The sequence below is a fragment of the Sapajus apella genome, unplaced genomic scaffold (genome assembly GCF_009761245.1).
Source record: "Sapajus apella isolate SASKATOON/1434 unplaced genomic scaffold, GSC_monkey_1.0 scaffold38, whole genome shotgun sequence".
In the NCBI taxonomy this organism is placed as follows: Eukaryota; Metazoa; Chordata; class Mammalia; order Primates; family Cebidae; genus Sapajus; species Sapajus apella.
In genome coordinates, this window is record NW_022436978.1 from 18,253,184 (window position 1) to 18,279,099 (window position 25,916).

A 25,916-nucleotide genomic window follows, 5' to 3' on the forward strand; every position below is an offset into this window, starting at 1 on the left:
AATGGATGAACCTTGAAAACATCACGTTCAGTGACAGAGCCAGTCACTAAAGACTGCAGGTATTATATGATTTCATTTATATGAAATGTTCATATAGGTACATCTGTAGAGACAGAAAGTAGATTCACAGTTGCCTAGGGCGGGGGGTATTTGGGGAATGGGAAATGGCTGCTGATAGGCACAGGACTTCTTTTTTGGGGTGTTAAAAACTTAAATTATTAGATGTTAGTATTTTATAGTGAGATTGTGCAACTCCAGGTATACTAAAAATCATTGGGTTGGTTGGCTGAGTTTTAGGGTATGTGAGTTATATCTCAAGAACTATGTTTAAAAAGTACAGTAACACTATGCACCCGCTAGTTTGGCTAAAATAAAAAAAAAAACTGACATTACAACGTGTGCAGGGATGTGGAAACACTTGAAAGCATCATACATTGCTAGTGGAAATGCAAAATAAAATCATCCCTTTAGAAAAATTGTTTGGCTGTTGCTTGAAAAGTTAAATGTATTCTTAACATATTATGACAAAACAATTGCACTGCTGGGTATTTACCCAAGAGAAATGAAAAATATGTTCACACAGACTTGTCTGTGAACATTTATAACACCGTTATTCATAATAACCACAAACTGGAAAACAATTCAAATGAATGAGTAAACAAAATGTGGCATATCCATAACCCGGAATCCATATTATAAAAATAAATGAGCCACTGATGCACTCAACAACATGAGTAAACCTTGAAAAATTATGTGAAGTTAAAGAAGCAGACAATGCTATGTACTATACGATTCTATTTGTATGGATTTTTTTTAAGGCAAAACTATAGAGACAAAAAACACGTCAGTTGTTGCTTGGGCCTGGGAACAGATTGCCTGTGAGCACATGGGAACTTCGTGAAGTGATGCAAGTGTTCTAAAACTAGGTTGTAGTGTTAGTTGCACAATTGTATAGATTAACTAAATTCATGAAACTATAAATAGATGAATGCTATGTATTATAAATCATATCTCAAAAGAAAACCCAAACCAGGGAGGACTAGGACATAGGTCTGTTTCATTTGCCTAGTATAAATGTTTGACCATTGTATATAAATACTCAAATTGTGGGAGAAAATATTTGCAAACTTTGTGTCTGACAAAAGTCTAATATCCAGCATCTATAAGGGACTTAAACAGATGTACAAGAGAAAAACAATGCCATTAAAAAGTGGGCAAAGGACATAAACAGAGACTTCTCAAAAGAAGACATACATGTGACCAACAAACATGAAAAAGAGCTCAATATCACTGGTCATTAGAGAAGTGCAAATCAAAACCACAGTGAGATACCATCTCATGCTATTCAAAATGGCTATTACTAAGAAGACAAAAAAAAATAACAGACGCCAGGAGGCTGTGGAGAAAAGGGAACACTTATACGCTGTTGGTGGGAGTGTAAACTAGTTCAACCATTGTGGGAAGCAGCAGGATGATTTGCTTAAAGAGCAAAAAGCAAAACTGCCATTTGACCCAGCAATCCCATTATTGGTTGTATACACAGAGGAATATAAATCATTCTGTCATAAAGACACATGCTTACGTATGTTCTTTGCAGCACGATTCACAATAGCAAAAACATAGAATCAGCCTAAACGGCCATCAGTGACAGATTGGATAAAGAAAAGGTGGTACATATACACCACGGAATACTATGCAGCCGTAATAAAGAATGGTATCATCTGTTTCTGGGAACATAGATGGAGCTGGAGGTCATTATCCTTAGCAAATTAACACAGGAACAGAAAACCAAATACTGCATGTTCTCACTTAGAAGTGGGAGCTGAATGATAAGAACTTACAAACGCAAAGAAGAACAAAAGACACTGGGCTCTGCTTGAGTGGGGAAGGCAGGAGGGAGAGGAGCAGAAAAGATAACTATTGAGTACTGGGCTTAGTACGTGGGAGATGAAATAGTCTGTACGGCAAACCTCTGTGACATTTATTCACATCTGTAATCTTCATATGCACCCCGAAACCTAAAATAAAAGTTAGAAAATTGAATCTTGGTTTAAAATAAACTCCCAACTGGCTGTAAAATGTAAAATGTGACTATCGAGCATTTTTATCGTATCTGGCATTTTACTGTTTCCTGTCACTAGGATGTGGGTTTTTCTGTACGTGTAAGTTTCCCAGACATCTGAGACTTACCCCTTTAATCTTGAAATGTTCTTTGAATGTAACTGTTTTGAAATAGGGTTGGCTAAGCTTTTGTTTTTTACATTGTTTTGGTCATAATTATAATACTCATTATTTTAGAAGAACAGATCCCCTCAGAGCTACTGATGTTGAAGAGAGAGTGGCTTCATCACTCATTAAATCATCCAAGCCCACTCTGCCTTTGCTTTCTTCTGTTTCTTCCCTTTTTGCTGTCGGTGTGTTCACTCTTAGAAATCTTGCTCTCCTCCAGTTACTGAATTTCCTTTTCTGTGGGCTAAAATACCAGTAAGTATGTTTGTTAAAATTCTGAGTAAATTAGAAGTAACTAGGCTGAAGTCAGAGGGATGCCTTTTTCACTAAATGTATGCATACAGTAGTCCCCCTTTATCCATGGTTTTGCTTTGACTGGTTTCAGTTACCTGCAGTCTACTATGGTTTGAAAATATTAAATAGAAAATTCCAGAAATCATTAAGTTCTAAATTGCACGCCATTCTGAGTAGCATGATGAGGTCCCACACGGTCTGCTTTGTCCCTCCCAGGTTGTGAATCATCCCTCTGTCCAGAGTCTCTATGCTGTCTATGCTCCCCACCTGTTAGTCACTCAGGAGCCATCCAGGTCATCAGATCGAGTCAGAGTACTGCCATGCTTGTGTTCAAGTCACCCTTATTTTATTTAAATAACGGCCCCAACGTGCACGAGTAATGACGGTGGCAATTCGCTTATGCCAAAGAGAAGCCATAAAATGCTGCTTTAAGTGAAAAGGTGAAAATTCTCAAGGAAAGAAAAAAATACATATGCTGAGCTTTCTTGGTTCTTGGTAAGAACCAAGTTTCTATCTGTGAAATTGTGAAGAAGGAAAAACAAGTTCATGCTATTTTCCTGTTGCGCCTCAAGCTGCAAAAGTTATGGCCACAGTGCATGGTATAAGTGCTTAGTTAAGATGGGAAAGGCATTACATTTGTGGCTGGAAGACATGAACAGAAGCATGGTCCAATTGTTATCAGTCCAGTTATGTAGTAGTCATAGTTTCAGGCACCCGCCAGGGGTCTTGGAATATATACCCCCTGGATAAGGGGGCACTCCTGTAGACTTGAATATATGACTTTCATTTGCTTCTTAGCTTTTTTTCTGGAAAGATGACATTGGTAGACAGTGACCTGAAGATAAATGAGGTATTGAGCCAGTGTTCTCTTTTCAGCTTTTGGATGCCATGATTTCAATTCTAGGCCAGTTTTACACAGAGACAGAATAGACAAATTCCCCTCACCACGCTGAAGCCCTTTACTTCTTGACATTCTACCCTAATTGCAATATTGTTTTGAATTTAAATACAGAAACTTCTGTCCCATATGATCCAGCAATTCCACTTTTGGTATACAGCTGAAAGAATTTAAAGCAGAGACTCAAATAGATACTTGTATATCAGTGTTCCTAGCAGCAATATTCACAGAGTATAGAAATAGCACATATGTCCATGAAGAGATGAATGGATGAACAAAATGTATACAAACTGGATATTATTCAACCTTAAATGGTTGGGAGGCCGAGGCGGGTGGATCATGAGGTCAAGAGATCGAGACCATCCTGGTCAACATGGTGAAACCCCGTCTCTACTAAAAATACAAAAAATTAGCTGGGCATGGTGGCGCGTGCTTGTAATCCCAGCTACTCAGGAGGCTGAGGCAGGAGAATTGCCTGAACCCAAGAGGCGGAGGTTGCGGTGAGCCGAGATCGCGCCATTGCACTCCAGCCTGGGTAACAAGAGTGAAACTCCGTCTCAAAAAAAAAAAAAAAAAAAAATGGAATTCTGATACGTGCTACATGAATGAACCTTGAAAACATTATGCTAGGTGAAATAAGCCAAACTCAGACAAATTATTATACACTTCCACGTATGTGAGGTACTTTGGCTAAGCAGATTCATTAACACAGAAAGTAAAATGCTGGTTACCCGGGACTAAGGAAAAGGAAGGAACAGAGAATTACGTTTGGAGGCCAAAACATCCTGAAGGTGGATGGTGGTGCTCATCATATTGAGTGTCCTTAATGCCACTGAGTTACATACTTAAAAGTGACTAAAATGGCAAATATTTTGTTATGTATATATTTTCTCAATAAAAAGAACTCCAGGTTCGTCTGGTTTTGGTAAGGCTTCAGAGCTTTCCTCTGAATGTTTCAGATGTTTCTTTGGAAACAGATTTTGATAGCGATCATACTATTAGCAGTGTAGGGAGAGGCCTCTGAGGAAGACAGCTTCACCTGCCTTAAGGTGTTGACAGCTGAGCACTAATGAGTAAGTTTTCATTTTATTTCTCATTTCTAGGCTATCCATCCAGGATATGGCTTTCTTTCAGAAAACATGGAATTTGCTGAACTTTGTAAGGAAGAAGGAATTATTTTTATAGGTCCTCCTTCATCTGCAATTAGAGACATGGGTATAAAGAGGTATGAGTTTATATCTTTTAAAATATAACTGTATCAGGCCGGGCGCGGTGGCTCACGCCTGTAATCCCAACACTTTGGGAGGCAGAGGCGGGTGGATCACAAGGTCAAGAGATCGAGACCATCCTGGTCAACATGGTGAAACCCCGTCTCTACTAAAAATACAAAAAATTAGCTGGGCATGGTGGCGCGTGCCTGTAATCCCAGCTACTCAGGAGGCTGAGGCAGGAGAATTGCCTGAACCCAGGAGGCAGAGGCTGTGGTGAGCCGAGATTGCGCCATTGCGCTCCAGCCTGGGTAACAAGAGCAAAACTCCGACTCAAAAAAAATAAAATATAATATAACTGTATCAAGATCATTTGAAATAGTTTGGGCCAGGCATGGTGGCTATTCCTGTAATACCAGTGTTTTGGGAGACTGAGGCAGGAGGATAGCTTGAGGCCAGCAATTCAAGACCAGGCTGGGCAACTTATTGAGACTCTGTCTCTAAAAAATATATATATTTTTAAATTCAGCTAGGCCTTGGCACAGTGGCTCACACCTATAATCCCAGCACTTTGGGAGGTCAAAGTGGGAGGGTCACTTGAGTCCAGAAGTTCAAAACCAGCCTGGGCAACATAGGGAAACCCTGTCCCTACAAAATGTTTTTAAAATTCCAGGCATGGTGTCATGTGCCTGTGGTCCCAGCATCTTGGGAGGCTGAGGTGGGAGGATTGCTTGAGCCGAGGAAATCAAGGCTCCGATGAGCTATGATCACACCATCCTACTTCAGTCTGGGCAACAGAGTAAGACCCCATCTCAAAAAATAAGCTCAGCTGGATTTAGTGACAGACATCTGTAGTCCAAGCTGCTTAGGAGGCGGAGGCAGAAGGATCACCTGAGCTCAGGAGTTGAAGGCTGCAGTGAGGTATAATTCCACCACTGCACTCTGGCATGGGCAACACTGAGACCTTGTCTCTAAAAAAAAAAAAAAGTTTGTTTTACCTATAATAGGTATTTTAATTCCACCCTTCTGTTGTCATATGCATAAGTTATTTGCGACATAGGGAAATTCCATTGAGTTACAGAAAATATTTAATGTTTCTAATCAATATGTTAGTATTTTGGGATTAAAAATAAGGTGAGATGAGCTACCACATGAAATGAGGAAAACTAATAGACCATAAATTTGTATTATTTTGTTATCTCAGACTCAATGTTTTCTTTAAAGAGTTCCATTGTGATTTATAGACTGGGCTATATGTATGTTTCTCTTGAATGAAATAATTTGTAGAATTGGCACATGTTGTTTTCTTTCCCACTCTAAAGTACATCCAAATCCATAATGGCTGCTGCTGGAGTACCTGTTGTGGAGGGTTATCATGGTGAGGACCAGTCAGACCAGTGCCTGAAGGAGCATGCTGGGAGAATTGGCTATCCTGTCATGATTAAAGCCGTCCAGGGTGGAGGAGGAAAAGTAAGGTTGTGCATGCTTGTGTTCGCCATTTCAGGCTCATCTTTGTTTTATTTATGTGGTAGTCATAATCTTTTCTCTCTTAGGGAATGAGGATCGTTAGATCGGAACAAGAATTTCAAGAACAGTTAGAATCAGCACGAAGAGAAGCCAAGAAGTCTTTCGGTGACAGTGATGTGCTGATCGAGAAGTTTGTAGACACACCGAGGTGGGTTGATCTTTTTTTTACTGATTCAGATTTTTAAAATTAAATTGGAAAAATAATGCATGCACACTTTATAAAATATAAAACTTTAATAGTACATAAGTATATTATTGTAAGTTTAGTTTCCCAGTTCTATCCTGTGATGTAACCACTGGTTGTAGGATGGCATGAATTCTTCCAGGCATTTTCTGTGTGCATAGAAACGTAGATACATATACATACAGCAAACAAAATACATACCTAAGAACAGTGAGTAGAGTCTTACACACTAATATATCACAGACCTCTTTCCATGTCAGTAAATATTGGTCAGCCTCATGCTTTTTGTTGGTGACCTAGTGGTTCCATGATCTTGATATACCATTAATTCATTCAGTATGCTTCTTGTTGATGACATTTAGGGTTTTTTTCAATATTAGCAAATTATTGTAATAAATTCAGTTATATTTATAGAACTGCATGTTAGTTGACATGCTCAGGAAATGGAATTAATTTCCTAAATTGAATTTTAAGTGATTTAATAATAGCAGCTAACACTTGTATTACACTTATCATGTGCCAGATTTTAAGAATTTTACACATGCTAAATAATCTTGCTGTTCTTCTAATTTGAATGTAATTCTTACAATAACCTCATTAGGTAAGTACTATTTTCATTTTACAGGTGAAGACACTAAGCAACAGAGTGGTTGTGTTGTGTTAGTTGTCTGAGTCTCTCAGCTGTTAAGTAGTAAAGCTGAGATTTGAACCCAGGCATTTTGACTCCAGAGCTCGTATCTAAGCCACTGCACTAAGCTTCTCCGGATACCACTATAGGAAATGCAATGTGAATCCCTACTTTTTTTTCTGGAATGTTATTTTCATGTTTGTTGTTTAAAGTAAGATGCTGATTATAAAGTTTCTCATTTCATAGATTTTTATGACAGTTGTTAAAGATTTTATTTATATATATATATATAAATTTTATATATTTAAATAAATTTAATTTTTATTTAAATTTTATATATAAGTATGATATATATTATATATCATATTTATATAAAAATATATATTTTAAAAATATATAATATATATAAATATACAATATATTTATATATTATATATTTTAAATAAATATTTATATTATATATTTATATATATAAATAAATTTTTTAACAATTGTCATAAAAATGTGAAATGAGAAATGTGTGTGTATATATACACACACACACACGTGTATATATAAAAAATATATATACACATACATTGTGTGTATATATATAGTATTTACAGGATATAGATGTCCTGTAGTAATACTGTATAATACTTACAGGATACTTATAATACTTACACATACAGTATTACTTATAATACTTGCATATAATTATAGGATATTATAATGCTGTATAATACTTACAGGAGAGATATATGTAAGAATATATATATGTAATAGATATATGTAAGAATATATGTAATATATATGTAAGAATATATATGAGATATATGTAAGAATATATGTAATATATATGTAAGAATATACATATATGTAATATATATATGTAAGAAAAAATATATATATATATATTCTTACATTTATCTCTCCTGTAAGTATTATACAGGATTAGTGAAAAGAATAATTCATTTGGGAACCATGACTGGAAAAGAGATTTACCTTGAAGGTAACAGACTTGAAGCTTTAGGCACTTCTTTGGCATTCACCTCTTCTAAGACCCTGACCTAATTTTGTATTTGCGGTTTTGTATTCTTCTCCTTAAAGAAGGCTCCCAAATTGTTTTTTGTTACAGCCCGTATAAAACTGAGAACTGTCCTAAGCATGGCATAGTCAATGAAATTCAATTAGAATTTGATAGTTAAAAAAAAGGAAGTCAATCTTAAAATTGGTAAATCGACTAGGAGAACACAGCCTATGCCATCTGTCAGTGGGAAGTAAGTAAAAAAAAAAATGGAGGCAGCTCTAAGGTAAATTGAAGGCTTCCTTTCAAGAAAGAATAGGATAGCCATCCAAATTAGCATGCTCTTAAGTTAGCATGGTGGAGACATCAGTAGCTTATTTCAGTAACTATGTAAGTCAATGCCTGCAACATTTTTTGAAGATGTAAGTTCTGTACTTGGGAAATGTTAGCCATACACTGCCTCACATTGTAATGTATTCCCCCAACAGCTGAAAAACCCCTGGGAATCAAAGACCTGGTAGTATATACATTTTTATTTTTTTGTATATATTGCCTGGCATACTACTTTCATTGTAATAGGCATCAGTAATATTTTTTGAACTATAGAAGTAATATGAATACATTACAAACTTCTGGAAAATGTGGAAGATGGAAGACAAAATAACCCATAATTGTATTCTAATTATTGTATTAATATATTAATATTAATATTTCTGTATATAGTCATGTGTTGCTTAACGACAGAGATGCATTCTGAGAAATGCATTGTTAGGCAATTTCATTGCTATGCACACATCATAGAGTGTACTCACACAAACTGAGTGAGAATGGCATGCTTTCCTAAAGGAATCAAACTTGACTTTAAAGCCAATAGAAGCCCCTGGGGAAAACTGGTCTCATTCCTTGTCTACACCCTCTCTGTATAGGTCTCCTAACCTGTAGTAAGTAAGGAATGTCACTTTCTGTCAGATCCAGGAGCCCCAAGTTATCTTGGGACCTCATGAGGACCTTTTATCAGCAAGGTCCTTACGATCTGTATCTTGTGCTGACCTCCTATCTCTTTCTGTGATTAAGAATGCTTTAACTTACTACTGGAAATGCAGCCCAGCAGGTCTTAGCCTTATTTTACCCAGCCCCTATTCAAGATGGAGTTGCTCTGGTTCAGATGCCTCTGACATTTCCCCCCTTGCTTTTATAAGAGAATGCTTAATCCTAAGGGTTGCAGAGGGACAAAGATCCATCATCTGTAACCTTCAGGCTGAATGGGGCAATGATATTCCTGCTAATTAGGCTCTCATGTTCAGGATAGAGAGGAGCTCAGTTAGAAAGCATCAGTATGTCGAGGGCCACTCATACCTCTTGAGTTCTGACAAAAGGTGAAATCTGGAAGATTAATAAAATAAGATTAATAAAAAAAAATTTGGCAAGCTTATCCTGCATTTCTACACAAAGAGTACAACAATAATATATTTCACAACAGTAAAGCACAATAAGCAAGATTATCCCAAGTTAGCAAAATTAGAATGGTTTCCATGAACTGGGCAACTGTTGGAACCAAGCTGATATAGAGTTGCTAGATGATTCCAGTACGTGCCCAGGATTAGAATATTGATCCAGATTTTTACATTACCAGTCCCTCTTGTTTCTTCTGAACAGCAACCACAGGAATAAGCAGGGTTAGTCTAAATTGCAGGGAAACTCAAAAACCACTGATGAGACTAGAATTTAATAACAAGTATACCATAGTTTTTGAAACATAATTTTTCTTGCTCCAGTTTTCCATTTTTACTAAAGACAAATCATGGTAAGACCGATTTGCTTTATTATACATGGCCTGATTATTTGTATAAAGTGCAGCAAGAATAATTATTTGCCATATAGGCTTTTAAAGTTGGTTTTGATGGAATTCTTCCATAAGGACTTGCAGAGAAGACCTTTTTTTTTTTTTTTTCTCAAGCCCAGCCCACCCATGGGTTTATACCCTGAAATACTATGAGTTAAGTAAATTTCTCTCCTCTTAAGGTCCCAAGATAACTTGGGGCTCCTGGATCTGTCAGAAAGTGACATTCCTTACTTACTACAGATTAGGAGACCTATACAGAGATGGTATAGACAAGGAATGAGACCAGTTTTCCCCAGGGGCTTCTATTGGCTTTAAAGTCAAGTTTGATTCCTTTAGGAAAGCATGCCATTCCAGTCAAAGCCTTGGTAAAATAACCTGTTTCTCCAGTTGTGTCCTGTTGCAAAAGAAAACAGATTCTTATTGCATTTGTGCAAATAACTATATTGCCATAAGTTAAGATCCTCACAAAGAGTTTCCAAATTCTGGAGAAATCAGAGAGAAACAAATATGCTCCAAATTTTGTTTATGAGTGTGTACATTTCTTAATTGTTAAAAGCTGTGAATAGCTTAAAAGAAAGGTTTCCTTCACTCTGAAAAACCAGAGGATCAGCAATGTTTTAAGCAAAAAGTCAAAAAAGATTACTTTAGACTTCAGTTCATGCAGTCAACTCCTGCTTGATATACATGAACATTTCAGCTTTCCATGAGAGTTCTGAAAGTTTCTTTTTCCCTTTTCTAATGTCACAATCTCCAAACTTACATGAAACCTGCATTCAAGAACGCATGCTAGAGTTGTATAGTTTATTATAAATCACCTTTTGGGCCTGGGTGCAGTGGCTCATGACTGTAAAATCCCAGCACTTTGGGAGGCTAAGGCGGGTGGATCACCTGAGGTTAGGAGTTCGTGACCGGCCCAGCCAACATGGTGAAACCCTGTCTCTACTAAAAACACAAAAATTAGCAGGGCATAGTTGGCACGTGCCTGTAATCCCAGCTACTTGAGAAGCTGAGGCACAAGAATCGCTTGAACCTGGGAGGCAGAGGTTGCAGTGAGCCAAGATTGCACCACAGCACTCCAGCTTGGGCTACTGAATGAGACTCAGTTTCAAAATAATAATAATAAATCTCCTTTTGAAGAAGATCAAAACAAGACAGTTGTCTATGGATGGCAAAAAGCTTTAGGGCAACCACAGTTAAAAACACAATTGACAAAGAACTTTGGTTACTTCTGTGCCATACAATGATTTTATGGAACAATTATAATGTACACTAAGTTATAGCAGAATTATAGGAGTTTCCCGTTATTTTGGAACACATACTATAACATATTTTTACAAATATAGCCCAAAGAAAGCTAAACACCATTTCACATTTGACACTGCTTCCTGTATGAGTTTTATATCAAATAAGCCCTATTTCACCGTTACATTAGTGTACTATTAATATTAAACCCAATTTTCAATAAAACCTTGTTGACATACCTACCCAATTTTAATGTTTGACTATAAGGTGAGGTTCTCATAAACTTTTTAATAACCCTTTACGAATTTTTGTTAAAGAGCAGATCAGTGCTCTAAGCAAAACCTGTTGTGCTTTTATTCCAATGTTCAATTTCTGGAAAAACTGAACACCCCTTTAACCTGAGCCAATATGTTCACACACACAATTTCTTTTACAAGATTAATTTTTCACAAACCTTCCACAACTTGCTTAAACCTTTAGCTTTATCTTATCTAACTTAAAATAATCCTTTAACTTTTTAATCTAGGCACAAAAAAAAATCCACATTCGTATGCCTTCTTATAATCTTTTACCAAAAACACATTTCACTTTCCTTACACACCTTACGTGTAGAATTGACGTAAACTAAAAGGCATTACACATTTTACTTTTCTGACAAAATATTTGACTTACGCACTTATTTTTAAACCAGATAATCAAAGCTGTTTCATATCACACACACAACACATAAATACACAGGCAGACAGAAGAAAAGGATTCATTCCCTAAGCCAGGAATTGAACCCTGAACCTGGGTCACCATTGTAAAAAAACAAAGCAGGGCCACATGGGTACAAGGTCAAGCCCCCAAGGACATAGAAGGCAAGAGGAAAACCTCATCCAGTTTTCTTTCACGGACCTGCAGCAAAGTTTATAACTGACTAGTACCCTGGGCCACCTTGAACAGTAGGCTTATGGGATTCTAAGCCTGTGTTTTAGCCTGAGGTATACCTCTTTATGACAGAACAATACAGAAAGACACGTAAAGCACACTAGATTCACTACAGCTTAAGACTGGCCTCACAAATTCCTTTTTGTTAGTTAAAAAGCAAGGAGAGGCCGGGCGCGGTGGCTCAAGCCTGTAATCCCAGCACTTTGGGAGGCCGAGGCAGGTGGATCATGAGGTCAAGAGATCGAGACCATCCTGGTCAATATGGTGAAACCCCGTCTCTACCAAAAATACAAAAAAATTAGCTGGGCATGGTGGTGCGTGCCTGTAATCCCAGCTACTCAGGAGGCTGAGGCAGGAGAATTGCCTGAACCCAGGAGGCGGAGGTTGCGGTGAGCCGAGATCGCGCCATTGCACTCCAGCCTGGGTAACATGAGTGAAACTCCGTCTCAAAAAAAAAAAAAAAAAAAAAAAAAAAAAAGCAAGGAGAGAAACAGCGATTTTTGCCATTCATTCAACCTGTTTGCACAGAGGGGAAAGTGGAGGGAAGGGAGAAAAGCATTGCTTGTGGAAGGTGGGGAAGGCAAGGTACTCAGGGAGGCCAGAGAAAGACTCGCCCATTTCAGGCAGCCACTTGTCAGTTAGGAAGGGATCTTTCCTAGCAGTCCCAACAGCACTCAAGTTTCCCCTTGTAGGGAGGTAAAAGCTCCCATGTCTCACCATCCTGTTTATGCCTAATCCTGTCGCCCACCACTGGCAGCAGAGTGCAAGGCAGATTAATTCAAACAGAATGGCAGTTAACATTCATAGTGCCAAGCCCATTCTTAGCCGAGAGGGACATTACTGAGAGGGGCTTCTAATCCCCTAAATCTTAGGAAGGAATCTAACTGTCCTAAGTTGGGCCTCCAGCCAAAGTTCAGTCAAGCATGCTTGCCTTTTAACTCCACTAAATTGGGCCTCAAACCCAATTCTATCCTTTACCTGGGTATATGCACCCCACTTATCCAAAGCTGGCCAATCAGTGCTGCAATCTTAGGAGGGTCAGAGGGTGTCCTCAGTATTGCCCCTTCCGTGGTTCACCAGAAAGATGTTGCCATACCGGCACTTACCCAAAGTTAGCTGTTGGGTCGGGATTTCCTTAGTATTGTCCCTTCTGTGGCCACCAGAAAGGTGCTACTGGACAGGAGTCCTGATCAAGACCCCAAGAGAGGATTCCTGGATCTCACACAAGAAAGAATTCAGGGCGAGTTCATGCAGTAAAGTGAAAGCAAGTTTATTAAGAACGTAAAGGAGTAAAGGATGGCTACTCCATAGGTAGAGCAGCCTCTAGTAATAACATTTAAATATCATGAAATTGTACTGTGTATTCTTTATGTCCTGCTAAATAATTACCTGTGGAACTAATGGAGTGCCAGAAGATTGTCAGAGTGGTGCTGGTAACTAAGAAAAGTCAATATCAAAATATTTTTTTAAATTTTATCAGAACTATTTAGTGTATCTGAAAGACTGGGTTAAGAAATCTTTTGAAAGTGTAATATTTTAGAAAAAAAACACAGAAATCAGATTCTTTCTTTAGACACTGTGCTCCAGAAACTCTAAGTTAGTTAAAGCTACACAGAAAAGGGTTAATCAGAAAAAGGTAAAACTGATTTAGTGACTGCAGAAATCATAACACAGATCTTCATTGAACTTCCCTTATAAGCAGCCAAAGGAAAAGTATTTCCAGCCTCTAAGACCTCAGACAAGAACTGCTCTGTGCTCTTGATGCAGCCTCCTACGTATTCCCTTCATAACCTGGAGTGCCTGCTATAGTGTTTCCTTACCTGGAGCAGCTAAAAGATGAGGGAGAGTCAATAGAAGTGATATGTGTTAGTCCATTCTCACGCTGCTAATAAAGACATACCCAAGACTGGGTAATTTATAAAGGAAAGAGGCTTAGTGGACTCAGTTCCACATGGCTGGGGAGGCCTCATAATCATGGCAGGAGGTGAAGGAGGAGTACAGCCATGTCCTATATGACTGCAGGCAAGAAAGCATTTGCAGGAGAACTGCACTTTATAAAACCATCATATCTTGTGAGACTTATCATCACGAGAACAGCACAGGAACACCCACCCCCATGATTCAGTTACCTCCCAGCGGGTCCCTCCCACCATACATGAGGATTATGGGAGCTACAATTCAAGATGAGATTTGCGTGGGGACACAGCCAAGCCATATCATGGTAGAATTTTACAATTGGAATTTGAAAAACAAGCACTTCAGCTCCAACATGTAAAGAGCTTGAAAGTCATCACTCACATCCAAAAACCAAGAAAACAGCTGAACAAAATAAGTAAGTGACTTTAGAAGAACCATCAGAGAATTGAGGCCACGGGACAAGCCTTCACTCTCAAATCTGGACAAGCATGCAAGTACAGTGAGTCAAAGCCAGATGAGTTTACCTGGAGCAGAAGCTGCTGGATCTCTAACACTTACATTGGAGTTTTGAAAAATGGCTGAGGCTAAGTGTGGGCCAGTGTGAAAGTGAGAAACTCCTTGGGGCCCAGTCTTAGAGGGACCTCCCACTTTCATGGGTTTTGCCTCCAAGAACCTCACCAGGTTCTCACAGTAAAAATCCAGGGGAAAAAAAAAAATCCCTTATGTTTTACAGCACGGGGAGGGGAAAAGTAACCATTTTGAAAGAGATCGGTAGCATTCTATTCTCCCTAACAAAGGAAATTCTAACTCCAAGGGAAATGTCTCCAGAGCCTTTTTTGTTCTAGGGAAAAGGTAGTTAGCCAACCACAACCTCCTTTATAGTCTTCCAATATCACCTAAGGGAGAAAAGAAAAACAACTAAGAAACGCTTCTCGGCACAAACACAAGACCACTGAAAGACTGAGATTTAATCATAAGTTTGTAGAATGCTTTCCCTCCCCACACCGTACTACCATGTTGCTATGTTTGTGTCCCTCCAAAATTTACATGTTGAAGCCTAACCCCCCATCCCCAAGGTATTAAAAGGTAGGCCTTTGGCAGGTGATTAGATCATGAGTGCTCTGCCTTGATGAATGGAATTAGTTACCACAACAAAAGAGTTTGAGGAACCTATTTGCCCCTTCCCTCTTCCTTCATGTGAGGACACAGCAACGTGGTGTTATCTGTGAGGAACAGGCTCTCACTAGACACTGAATCTGCCAGTAGCTTGATCTTGCATTTCTCAGCTTGAAAACTATAAGAAATAATTTTCTGTTGTTTATAAGTTACACAATTTAAGGTATTTTGCTATAGCAGTACAAAAAGACTAAGACACATGTCTTCAAGACTCCAGTATAATAACAATGGATTACAAACGGAGAAGCTCTAACTATGTAAGAAGGAATTCTTAGGGAAACCAGAGACACTGATATTAAAAACAAAACACAACAAGGACACTAGAGGATACAGAAACTTCTGGCACCCACAGCTACTGCAGACATTAAACACAGCCTGCTTGCTAGCCAGATTAACCTGAGGCTTCACCTTAAAAGACAGTTTACCTTAGATCCTATTACCTAATGCATCATGTTCTACTTTTAACAAAACAATTAAAAAGCATGCTAAAAGGCAAGAAAAAAAAAGCACAGACTAAAACAAAGTAAGCAGTACTAGACTGATATGATACAAATTTAGGAATTATCAGATAAGGAATTTAACTGATTAATATATTAAAAGCTCTAATGGAACAAATAGACAACATGCAAGAACAGATACATAATGTAGGTAGAGAGATGGGAACACTGAAAATGAATCAAAAGAAAATGCTAGAAATAAAAAACATTGTAATAGAAATGAAGAATGCACTTGATGGGGCCCATCAGTGTATTAGACACAGCTAAGGAAAGAATCAGTGATCCTGAACATAGATAAATAGAACTTTCCCAAACAGAAATGCAAGGAGAAATAAAAATTAAAAAAAAAAAAACCAAAAACAGAATATATAAGAATTGTGGGACAATTTAAAAGGGTGTAACACATTATTTGAATACCACAAGAATTAGAAAACAGCAGGAGAGATTGTTGAAGTAGTAATAGACAAGAATTTTCCAAAATTAATGACAGACACAAAACTACAGAGACAGGAAGCTCAGAGGACACCAAGAAGAATAAACACCAAAATATATACACCTATGCACATCATATTCAAATTACAGGAAAAGAAAGACAAATAGAAAATACTGAAAGAAGCTCCAAGGAAGGAAAATACTAGAGGAATAAAGATAAGAAATCTTATCAGAAACCATGCAAGAAGAGAGTGGAATGAGAAATAATGTTCAGAGAAAAAGTACCAACCTAGTTTTCTATATCCAGTGAAATTATTCTTCAAGTGTGAAGGAGAAATAAAGTCTTTCTCAGACAAACAGAAATTAAGAGAATTTGTCACCAGTAGACCTGCCTTGCAGGAAATAATAGTTCTTTAGAGTGAAATAAAATGTTTTAGGTCCGAAATTTGGATCTAGATAAAGAATAGAAAATAATTGGAAAAGGAATAAGTGGAGGTAAAATATTTTCCTATTCTGATATAGGAGTATTTACCCATTCTAAATGATTTAACAGATAACAGTTTGTTCAAAATAATGGCAACAATGTATTTGGTTATTAGCTTATGGATAAAGAGGAAAAGTCAACAAGGCAAGAAATCCAAAAAGAAAAAATCAGCTCTAAGAATTTTATTAAGAAAATGTATTAGACAGCTTAGAAAATTCAAAACTGGAACATTCAGAAAACATGATATATCAAGATAATTTTTTTTTTTTTAGATAGAGTTTCACTCTGTCACCCAGCTGGAGTGCAGGACACAATCTCAGCTCACTGCAGTCTCTGCCTCCCAGGTTCAAGTGACTCTCATGCCTCAGTATCCTGATTAGCTGGGATTACAGGTGTGCACCCCAACACCTGGCTAATTTTTGTATTTTTAGTAGAGATAGGGTTTCACCAAGTTGCCCAGGCTGGTCTCAAACTCCTGGCCTCAGGTGATCCACTGGCCTCGCCTTCCCAAAGTGCTGGAATTACGGGTGTGCACCACCACGCCCAGCAAGAAGATTAATTTTTTGAGGTGGGTAAATGAAATACTTCATGAAGTAAACAAGAAGAGAAATGACCTACTGTACTAAAGCAATATGTTTATAAGACTTCCTGGCTTTTTTGTCTCTTCTGTATTTGACAGCTTTTATTTTAAAAAATCAATAGAAAAACATATTTGCTGATCACTCATTTCTATATTACGGTGGTGAGTAGGTGAAGTGAACGACAGCGTGACCATGTCACAATAAACCTACTGAGAAGAATGCTTTCATGTTCGCCAAGTAGTCCATATTAGCCTTATTTTCATAAAGGCTATGTGCATTCACTCTTAATATGATTTCTCATAATTTTACTATTTTATACTCAACATTTAAGTGCCTTTGTTGGTGGGTTTTTTTTCCTTATAGATGGGGTCTGACTTTATCAGCCAGGCTGGAGTGCAGTGGCACCTCAAACTCCTGGGCTCAAGGAATCCTCCTGCCTGAGCCTTCTGAGCAGCTAGGACTACAGGCATGTACCAACATGCCCAGCTTATTAAAAAAAAAAAAATTTTTTTTTTTTTTTTTTTTTTTTTTTTTTAGAAACAGCCTCACCCTGTTGCCCAGGCTGGTCTTGAACTCCTGGACTCAAGCAATCCTCCTGTCTTGGCCTCTCAAAGTGCCGGGATTTATAAGTGTGAGCCACTGTGCCTGGCCTTTTTTTGGGTTTTATTATGATTTATTGTCAGTATATTTCTGAGATACTAATGATCCATATTAATTTAATGTATTTAACTCTTCTGGGTAAGCCATTTTAATTTCAGTCTTCTGTAGTCATAAAATCTAAATGTAAGAGTTGCTTAAAAACAAAAAGTGGTCTTAAAAATTTTTTCATTGGTCTTTTGACAATATGAAGTGACTGTAATTTGTAATTTTGAGGTAGTCAAATTTGTCAGTCTTTTCTTTGAAAATTTGTTCTTTTTACTGCTTATCCCTACTTTAGTCTCCATTTTCTGTCTTTTAAAAATATTCATTCATTCATTATTCTTCAGGTTGGAGAAATGTCTTTTCTTATTTGTCATTTTAGGTAGAGATTTTTTCCCTTTAATACTCATCCTACAAATGGTAACTTTTTCGTTGAGTTTTACAAGATTATAATTTGTTTGTTTTGACAGGGTCTCTCATTCTGTCACCCAGGTTGGAATGCCGTGGCACAATCTCAGCTCACTGCAGCCACAACCTTCTGGGCTCAGCCTCCTGAGTAGCTGGTACTACAGGCGTGTGCTACCATGCCTGTCTAGTTTTTTGTAGAGATGGGGTTTCACTATGTTGCCCAGGCTTGTCTTGAACTCCTGGGCTCAAGCATTCTGCCTTAATTACAGATGTCAGCCATCTCATCTGGCCTGTAGTTCTTTTTCTAAGTCCATAATCTCTAATTTGAGGTCAAAATGTCAGACCTTACTTAAAGAAAGTAAAAATAGAGAAATCCTGGTGATTGGGCCTAGCAGTTTAGCTTCACGAATGTGATATTTATCACGCCTGACAAATACATTAACATATGTGTTTGCTTTTGTCTAGGCATGTAGAAGTCCAGGTGTTTGGGGATCACCATGGCAATGCTGTGTACTTGTTTGAAAGAGACTGTAGTGTGCAGAGGCGACATCAGAAGATCATTGAGGAGGCCCCAGCGGTAAGGATCTTGGAAGGAAATTTGTAAGCTTCTCTGTAATGTGAATCTCATTAAGTCTGATTTTCACATCAGAAATCTTTGAAGCTGGCGTCTCTTAGCCCTCAAACCCCTGCTGGACAACTGTGTTCTAATAGCAGTGTAATGAAAGACCTCCTGCAGTACTGGGAGTAAGGAGGAAATTGATGTTTTCAGGGTAGACACAACAGGGCCATGTTCCTTCTGGATAAAATACTGAAAATCTGCTCTGATTCACCTCTCTGATTTACAGTGAAAAGCTGTATAATGAGGTTTCAATGCACATTTCAAATTGTAATTAACTAGAATCAGTTACTAGAATGGAATGGTCTGGTTAATTGGATTTATTTTTTTATGGAGAAGCCTTTTCTGTTTTAATTACCATTTTAGATGTTCTGAAAATATGTTAGTGATTTTCCTGCCTTAATGGTTGTATTATAGAGAAGAGAGGATCACTCGTTTGGCAGCTTTTGCTCCCTTAACATTAATTGTTTACATATCTTGGAGCCTTACTCTTGATTGGTTTAGGGGATTATCTGGGTCAAAGCTTGCTACTGGGACTACTTGTTTTTGGATTTACATTTCTGTGGAGGTTGCTACTGCCATGGGTTCTTGTTCAAGGTTATGTTTTTTTTTGGTGGTTTTTTTTTTTCCAGTATATATTGATTTCCAAAGAGTCAGGGATCAGAGGTTTCTGGTTAATAAGTATATTATTATTATATTCAAATTTTAATTTATGTTGCAGAATATATTTATGTTATAGAATATATTATACCATTATACATTGTACCAGAATGTTATGCCATGAATATTGACGCATTAAATGTCAATAGGAATTGCAGTAAAGCCTTATTTTCATGTGGTGATCACCTAAATTTATATCTGTATAGCACTGTTTTAAAATGTTGAAAACTCTGCTTACTTATTGACATACATTTCTTTTTATGAACCTTTCTTATTAACTTGAAATCTCAAGGTTTCCCATTATTTTAAGATAATCATTAGGCACGTGACTCAGATTGCCTATCATCCTGAAACAAAATAAGGATTGTTGAAAGTTACCATATTGATACATATAGTTTTGTTTTGTTTTGTTCTTTTGAGACAGGGTCTGACTTTGTCATCCAGGCTGGAGTGCAGTGGCACGATCATAGTTCACTGCAGTCTCCAACTCCTGGGCCCCAGCACTCCTCCCCTCAGCCTCCTGAGTAGTTGAAACTACAGGTGCATGCCACCGTGCCTGGCCAATTTTTTAAATTTATCGTAGAGATGGGTTCTTGCCGTGTTGACCAGGCTGATCTCAAACTTCTGGCCTCAAATAATCTTCCAACCTCAGCCTCCCAAACACTTGGATTACAGACCCGAGCCACAGTGCCCAGCCTGAAACACATAATTTTAAGTGAACATATAGTTAAGAAAGTTGTCATGTAGATAGATACAAGGGACAAAGATATGTAATTATGATGAGTAATATCTGCAATGCAGAGAAATTAGTAGCAGAATCATTGAACTTGGGTATATTGACATTTAAACTAGGATAGGATAGTAGTTTTTGATGAAGTGTATAATAGCTTTTTGTCTTTTTTAATGTAGTATTTGATACATAGAAATATAATGCAGTCATGCATTGCTTAACAATAGGAATACATCCTAAGAAATGTGTCCTTAGGTGATTTTGTCATTGTGTGAACATCATAGAGTGTGCTTACACCTAGATAGTAATTACAGCCCCCTGCACAGGTAGGCTGCTGGTAGAGCCTATTGCTGCCAGGCGACAAACCTGTACAGTATATTCCTGTCCTGAATACTTCAGGCAGTTGTAACACAGTGGTAAGTATCTAAACATATATAAAATAGGAAAGGTACAGTAAAAATACAGTATAAAAGATTTGTGAAATGGTACACCTGTGTCGAGTACTCACCCTGAATGGAGCCTGCAAGTTTGTAAGTTGCTCTGGGTGGGACAGTGAATATGAAGACCTAGTACAACACTGCCACTTTGTAAACATTGTACACTTCCACTAAGTTAAATTTATAAAAAATATTTTTATTTAATAAATTAGCCTTAGCTTACTGGAACTTTTTTACTTTATATATGTATATGTTTATAAGCTGTTAAATTTTTTTTTTCTACTTTTTGACTCTTTTTAAGTAATACTTACCTAAAAATACAAACACATTATACAGACATACAAAAATATCTTTTCTTGGGTGGGTGTGGTGGCTCATACCTGTAATCTCAGGGCTCTGGGAGGCCAAGATAGGCAGATCACTTGAGGTCAGGAGTTTGAGACCAGCCTGGCCAACATGGTGAAACGCTGTCTTTGCTAAAAATACAAAAATTAGCTGGGTGTGGTGGCAGGCACCTGTAATCCCAGCTACTCGGAGGCTGAGACAGGAGAATTGCTTTAAAAACCTGGAAGGCAGAGGTTGCAGTGAGCCAAGATCACACACCACCGCACACCTGCCTGGGCAACAGAGCAAGACTCCATCTCAAAAAAGAAAAAAAATTATAGCCTTATTCTATAAGTTTTTCCTGTTTTTACATTTTTTAATTAAATTTTTTTGAGATGGGTTCTTGCTCTGTCGCCCAGGCTAGAGTGCAGTGGCACGAACATGGCTCGCTAGACCCATGACCTCCTGGGCTCGAGTGATCCTCCCACCTTAGCCTCTGGAGTAGCTGGGACTGTAGGTATGTACTTTCATGCCTGGCTAATTTTTCTATTTTTGTAGACGGGGTCTCGCCGTGTTGCTCCATGGTATGAGTCTCGCCAGGCTGGGATCAAACTCCTGCACTCAAGCGCTCCACTCACCTCTGCCTCCCAAAGTGTTGGGATTACAGGGGTGAGCCACTGCACCTGGCTTTTTCTAACTCTTTAAACTTTTTTGTTAAAAATGAAGACACAGGCTGGGCACGGTGGCTCATGCCTGTAATCCCAGCACTTTGGGAGGCCAAGGTGGACAGATCATGAATTCAGGAGATTGAGACCATCCTGGCTAACACGGTGAAACCCTGTCTCTACTAAAACTACAAAAAATTAGCCAGGCGTGGTGGTGTGCACCTGTAATTCTAGCTACCTGGGAGGCTGAGACAGGAGAATTGCTTGAACCCAGGAGGTGGAGGTTGCAATGAGCAGAGATTGCGCCATTGCAGTCTGGGCAACAGAGCGAGACTCTGTCTCAACAACAACAAAAAAATGAAGACACAAACACACACATTAGATTAGACCTAAACGGAGTCAGGATCATCAGTGTCCCTGCCTTCCCTCCGCATCTTGTCCCACTGGAAAGTTTTCAGGGTCAATAACTTCTGTGGAGCTGTCATCTTCTGTGATAACAATGCCTTCTTCTGAAACACCTGAAGGACCTACCTGAGGCTGTTTTACAGTTTAACTTTTTTTAAGTGAAAGGGACACACTTTAAAATAACTGTAAAAATTATATCATATAGTAAATATATAAACCAATAGCATAGTCGTTTATTATCGTTATCAAGTATTATGTACAGCACATGATTGTGCTATACTTTTGTATACTGGCAGTGCAATTGTTTTGTTTACACCAGCCTCACCACAAAACACATGAGTAATGCACTGTGCTGTGATGTTGTGACAGCTACACTGTCACTAGGTCATAGGAATTTTTCAGCTCCATTATAATTTTATGGGATTAACTGTTGTATATGTGGGCCATTGTTGACTGAGAAACATCATTACGTGGCACCTGACTGAATTGAATTTTAATGGAATTTCTAGTAAGGCAAGCTACTAATGGAGATTTACTTAAATATTTTTTTCAAAGCCTGGTATTAAACCTGAAGTAAGAAAAAAGCTTGGAGAAGCTGCAGTCAGAGCTGCTAAAGCTGTAAATTATGTTGGAGCAGGTATGTTAAGATTTGCTTCAAATGGAAGAGATGTAACGGTGTTTAATTTACATGTCAGAAGGCAAGAGAAACACAGCTTTTAAATCAGTTGCTTTCAGGCTGCTTTGAACATATTCACAGTAATAAATATATTTTATATTGAGACCTAGTATGTACACATAAATGTTTATTTTTACGTATCTATATATTTGAAACAAATGTTTCATTAAACAGTACTTGTCTTAATTATATGATATTTGATCTTTTGTATTCTATTTTAAAATAAAATCACTAAATTGGTATTTTTACTTCTTTATAGTTAATAAACTTTATTTTTCAGAGCAGTTTTAAGCCCACAGCAAAATTGAACAAAAAGTACAGAGAATCCCTGTATGCCCCAGTCTCCCCCGAAGCCCCCAACACACAAGCTCTTCCCTGCAGCAGAGTGGTGCGTGTGTTTCAATCAGTGACCCTGCATTCACACGTGATTATCAGCCAAGTCCATAGTTCACATAAGGGCTCACTCGTGGTGGCGTACATTCTATGAGTTTCGACAAATGCAATAATACGTATCTACCATTGAACTATGCTATGGAATAGTTTCAGTATCCTCTGTGCCCTCTCTGTTCATCTCTCCATTCCCCCTAAATCCTGGTAGCCATTAATGTTTTTACTCCCTCTATAGTCTTGCCATTTCAAGAATGTCATATAGCTAGAATCATGCAGTATATAGCCTTTTCAGATTGGCTTCTTATCTTTATAATATGCATTTCAGTTTCCTCCATGTCTTTTCATGGCTTGATAGCTCATTTCTTTTTTTATGCTGAATAATATTTCATTGCCTCAACGTCCCACAGTTTATTATCCATTCAGCTACTTAAGGACATCATAATTGCTTCCAAGTTTTGGCAATTATGAATAAAGCTGCTATAAACGCCCTGAAAATAATCAGGCTTTTGTATGGACATAATTTTTTAGCTTATGTGGATAAGTACTAAGGAGTGTGCTTTCTGGGTCATATGGTAAGAGAATGTTTAGTTTTGGAAAAAACTGACAAACTGTCTTCTAAAATGACTGTACTATTTTGCATTCCTACCAGCAACAAAAGAGGGTTCCTGCTGCTCCAAATCCTCTGCAGTTTTTGGTGATGTCAGTGTTTTGGATTCAGGCCATTTGGTATCTCATTGTTTTAATTTGCACTTCCCTAATGACCTGTAATGTTGAATATCTTTTCATGTGCATACTTGCCATCTGTTTATCTTCTTCGATGAAGTGTCTCTTCACATCTTTCACCCATTTTTAAAATCAGGTTATTTGTTTTCCTATTGTCGAGTTTTAAGAGTTCTTTGTGTATTTTGAATAACAGTTCTTTATTAGATGTGCCTTTGCAAACATTGTCAGTTTGAGACTTGCCTTCACTTCTCTTGACTTTCCCTTTTTTTTTTTTTTTTAGACAGTCTCACTCTGTCACCCAGGCTGGAGTGCAGTGGCACAATTTTGGCTCACTGCAACCTCTGCCTCCCAGGTTCAATCGATTCTCCTGTCCCAGCCCCCTGGGCAGCTGGGATTATAAGCGCTTGCTACCATACCTGGCTATTTTTTTGGTATTTTTAGTAGAGACAGGGTTTCACCATGTTGGTCACGCTGGTCTCAAACAGCTGACCTCAGGTGATCTGCCTGCCTTGGCCTCCCAAAGTGTTGGGATTACAGGCATAAGCCACCACACTCAGCCCTAGAAACATTTTTTAAATGCAAATAGAAGTCAATACAAATATATATATATATATATCTTTTCTGTCCCTCTTTTGTCAGGAGGTAGAGTTTGCAGTGAGCTGAGACTGTGCCATTGCACTTCAGCCTGGGTGACACAGTGAGACTCTGTCTGAAGAAAAAAAATTGATTTTAAAATTTGCTAATGGGTTGTAACCACACTTGTAGAAACAGCTTTACATTGTATTCACTTTAAGAGAGAAAAACACAAACACAGAAGACTAGAAGCTATATAATTTCATTTAGATAAAATTCCAGGCCGGGCGCGGTGGCTCACGCCTGTAATCCCAGCACTTTGAGAGGCCGAGGCAGGTGGATCACGAGGTCAGGAGATCGAGACCATCCTGGTCAACAAGGTGAAACCTCGCCTCTACTAAAAATACAAAACATTAGCTGGGCATGGTGGCGCGTGCCTGTAGTCCCAGCTACTCGGGAGGCTGAGGCAGGAGAATTGCTTGAACCCAGGAGGCGGAGGTTGCGGTGAGCCGAGATCATGCCATTGCACTCCAGTCTGGGCAACAACAGCGAAACTCCGTCTCAAAAAAAAAAAAAAAAAAAATTCCAAAAAAACTACAGTGACAGAAAGCAGATTGGTGGTTTCCTGGATCCCAGGACTTAGTGAAGGGACTGATTGCAAATGGGAACAAGGGAATTTTTTGGATGCTGGAAATGTTCTATAGTGTCATTGTGGTTCTTTGATTGTATTCAATTGCTAAATCACACACCCACAGTTAAAATTGTTACAGTTTGTTGTCTAAAATGAAACATTAATAAAGTTAGGGAAAATTTTTTAGGGCTTAATAGATTGCCAGTAGATATTAACATAAGGTTTAGTTGCCAAACAATCTTTCAATGGGTTGCCAGCAAAAGGACTTTTAAAGGAAATTTCTAGGCGCACACAGTCAGGGGAAAAAAGTTTTCTTTTTTTCAGTGGGGTTAGAGTGAGATGGGATGTCATGGCATGAGGCTCCTGGGATCTTGGTGCCCTGAGGCAGTAACATGTGGTCCACTCTTGTTCTCACTGGCACAGCAGCTGAAACGGATTCAGAATTTGGGCTTACCATTTGCTCACAACCCCAAATAGACTTTTCCGTTGCCAAATTTCATGCAGCTCTCTATTTTTGACTAAGACTCATATGCTGTTGCAAATGCGAGATATTTTCTTCATGAAATGCAAAGTGTTAACCATTAAATGAAGGCAGCAGTAGAATTTGATGTGATGCCTCATGGAAGATTTTGGTTTGCTACTGATGATACACTCTTTAATATGACCATTGTTTTTTATCTTTTAGGGACTGTGGAGTTTATTATGGACTCAAAACATAATTTCTATTTCATGGAGATGAATACAAGGCTGCAAGTGGAACACCCTGTTTCGGAGATGATCACAGGAACTGACTTGGTGGAGTGGCAGCTTAGAGTGAGAATATTTTTTCTATTAAAGATTAGTCTTGGTGGAGCACAGTGACTCACACCTGTAGTCCCAGTATTTTGGGAGGTTGAAGTGGGTGGATCACCTGAGGTGGGTGGATCACCTGAGGTCAGGAGTTCGAGACCAGCCTGGCCAACA

The 25,916-nt window shown here is 38.3% G+C and overlaps 1 protein-coding gene across 5 annotated transcripts in view; it reads left to right on the forward strand.

The window, feature by feature from the left end:
- MCCC1 (methylcrotonoyl-CoA carboxylase 1) overlaps positions 1 to 25,916 on the forward strand; it is an 85,653-nt gene that overhangs the window by 24,180 nt on the left and 35,557 nt on the right. For 4 of the 5 annotated variants that reach the window (XM_032298488.1, XM_032298485.1, XM_032298487.1 and 1 more), the window contains 6 exons: positions 4,525 to 4,646; positions 5,952 to 6,099; positions 6,183 to 6,304; positions 18,589 to 18,700; positions 22,516 to 22,597; positions 25,639 to 25,766. In XM_032298488.1, coding sequence (XP_032154379.1) covers positions 4,525 to 4,646; positions 5,952 to 6,099; positions 6,183 to 6,304; positions 18,589 to 18,700; positions 22,516 to 22,597; positions 25,639 to 25,766 — 714 coding nt within the window. The remainder of the gene's footprint in view (positions 1 to 4,524; positions 4,647 to 5,951; positions 6,100 to 6,182; positions 6,305 to 18,588; positions 18,701 to 22,515; positions 22,598 to 25,638; positions 25,767 to 25,916) is intronic. The other variant, XM_032298489.1, reaches the window with a different exon arrangement.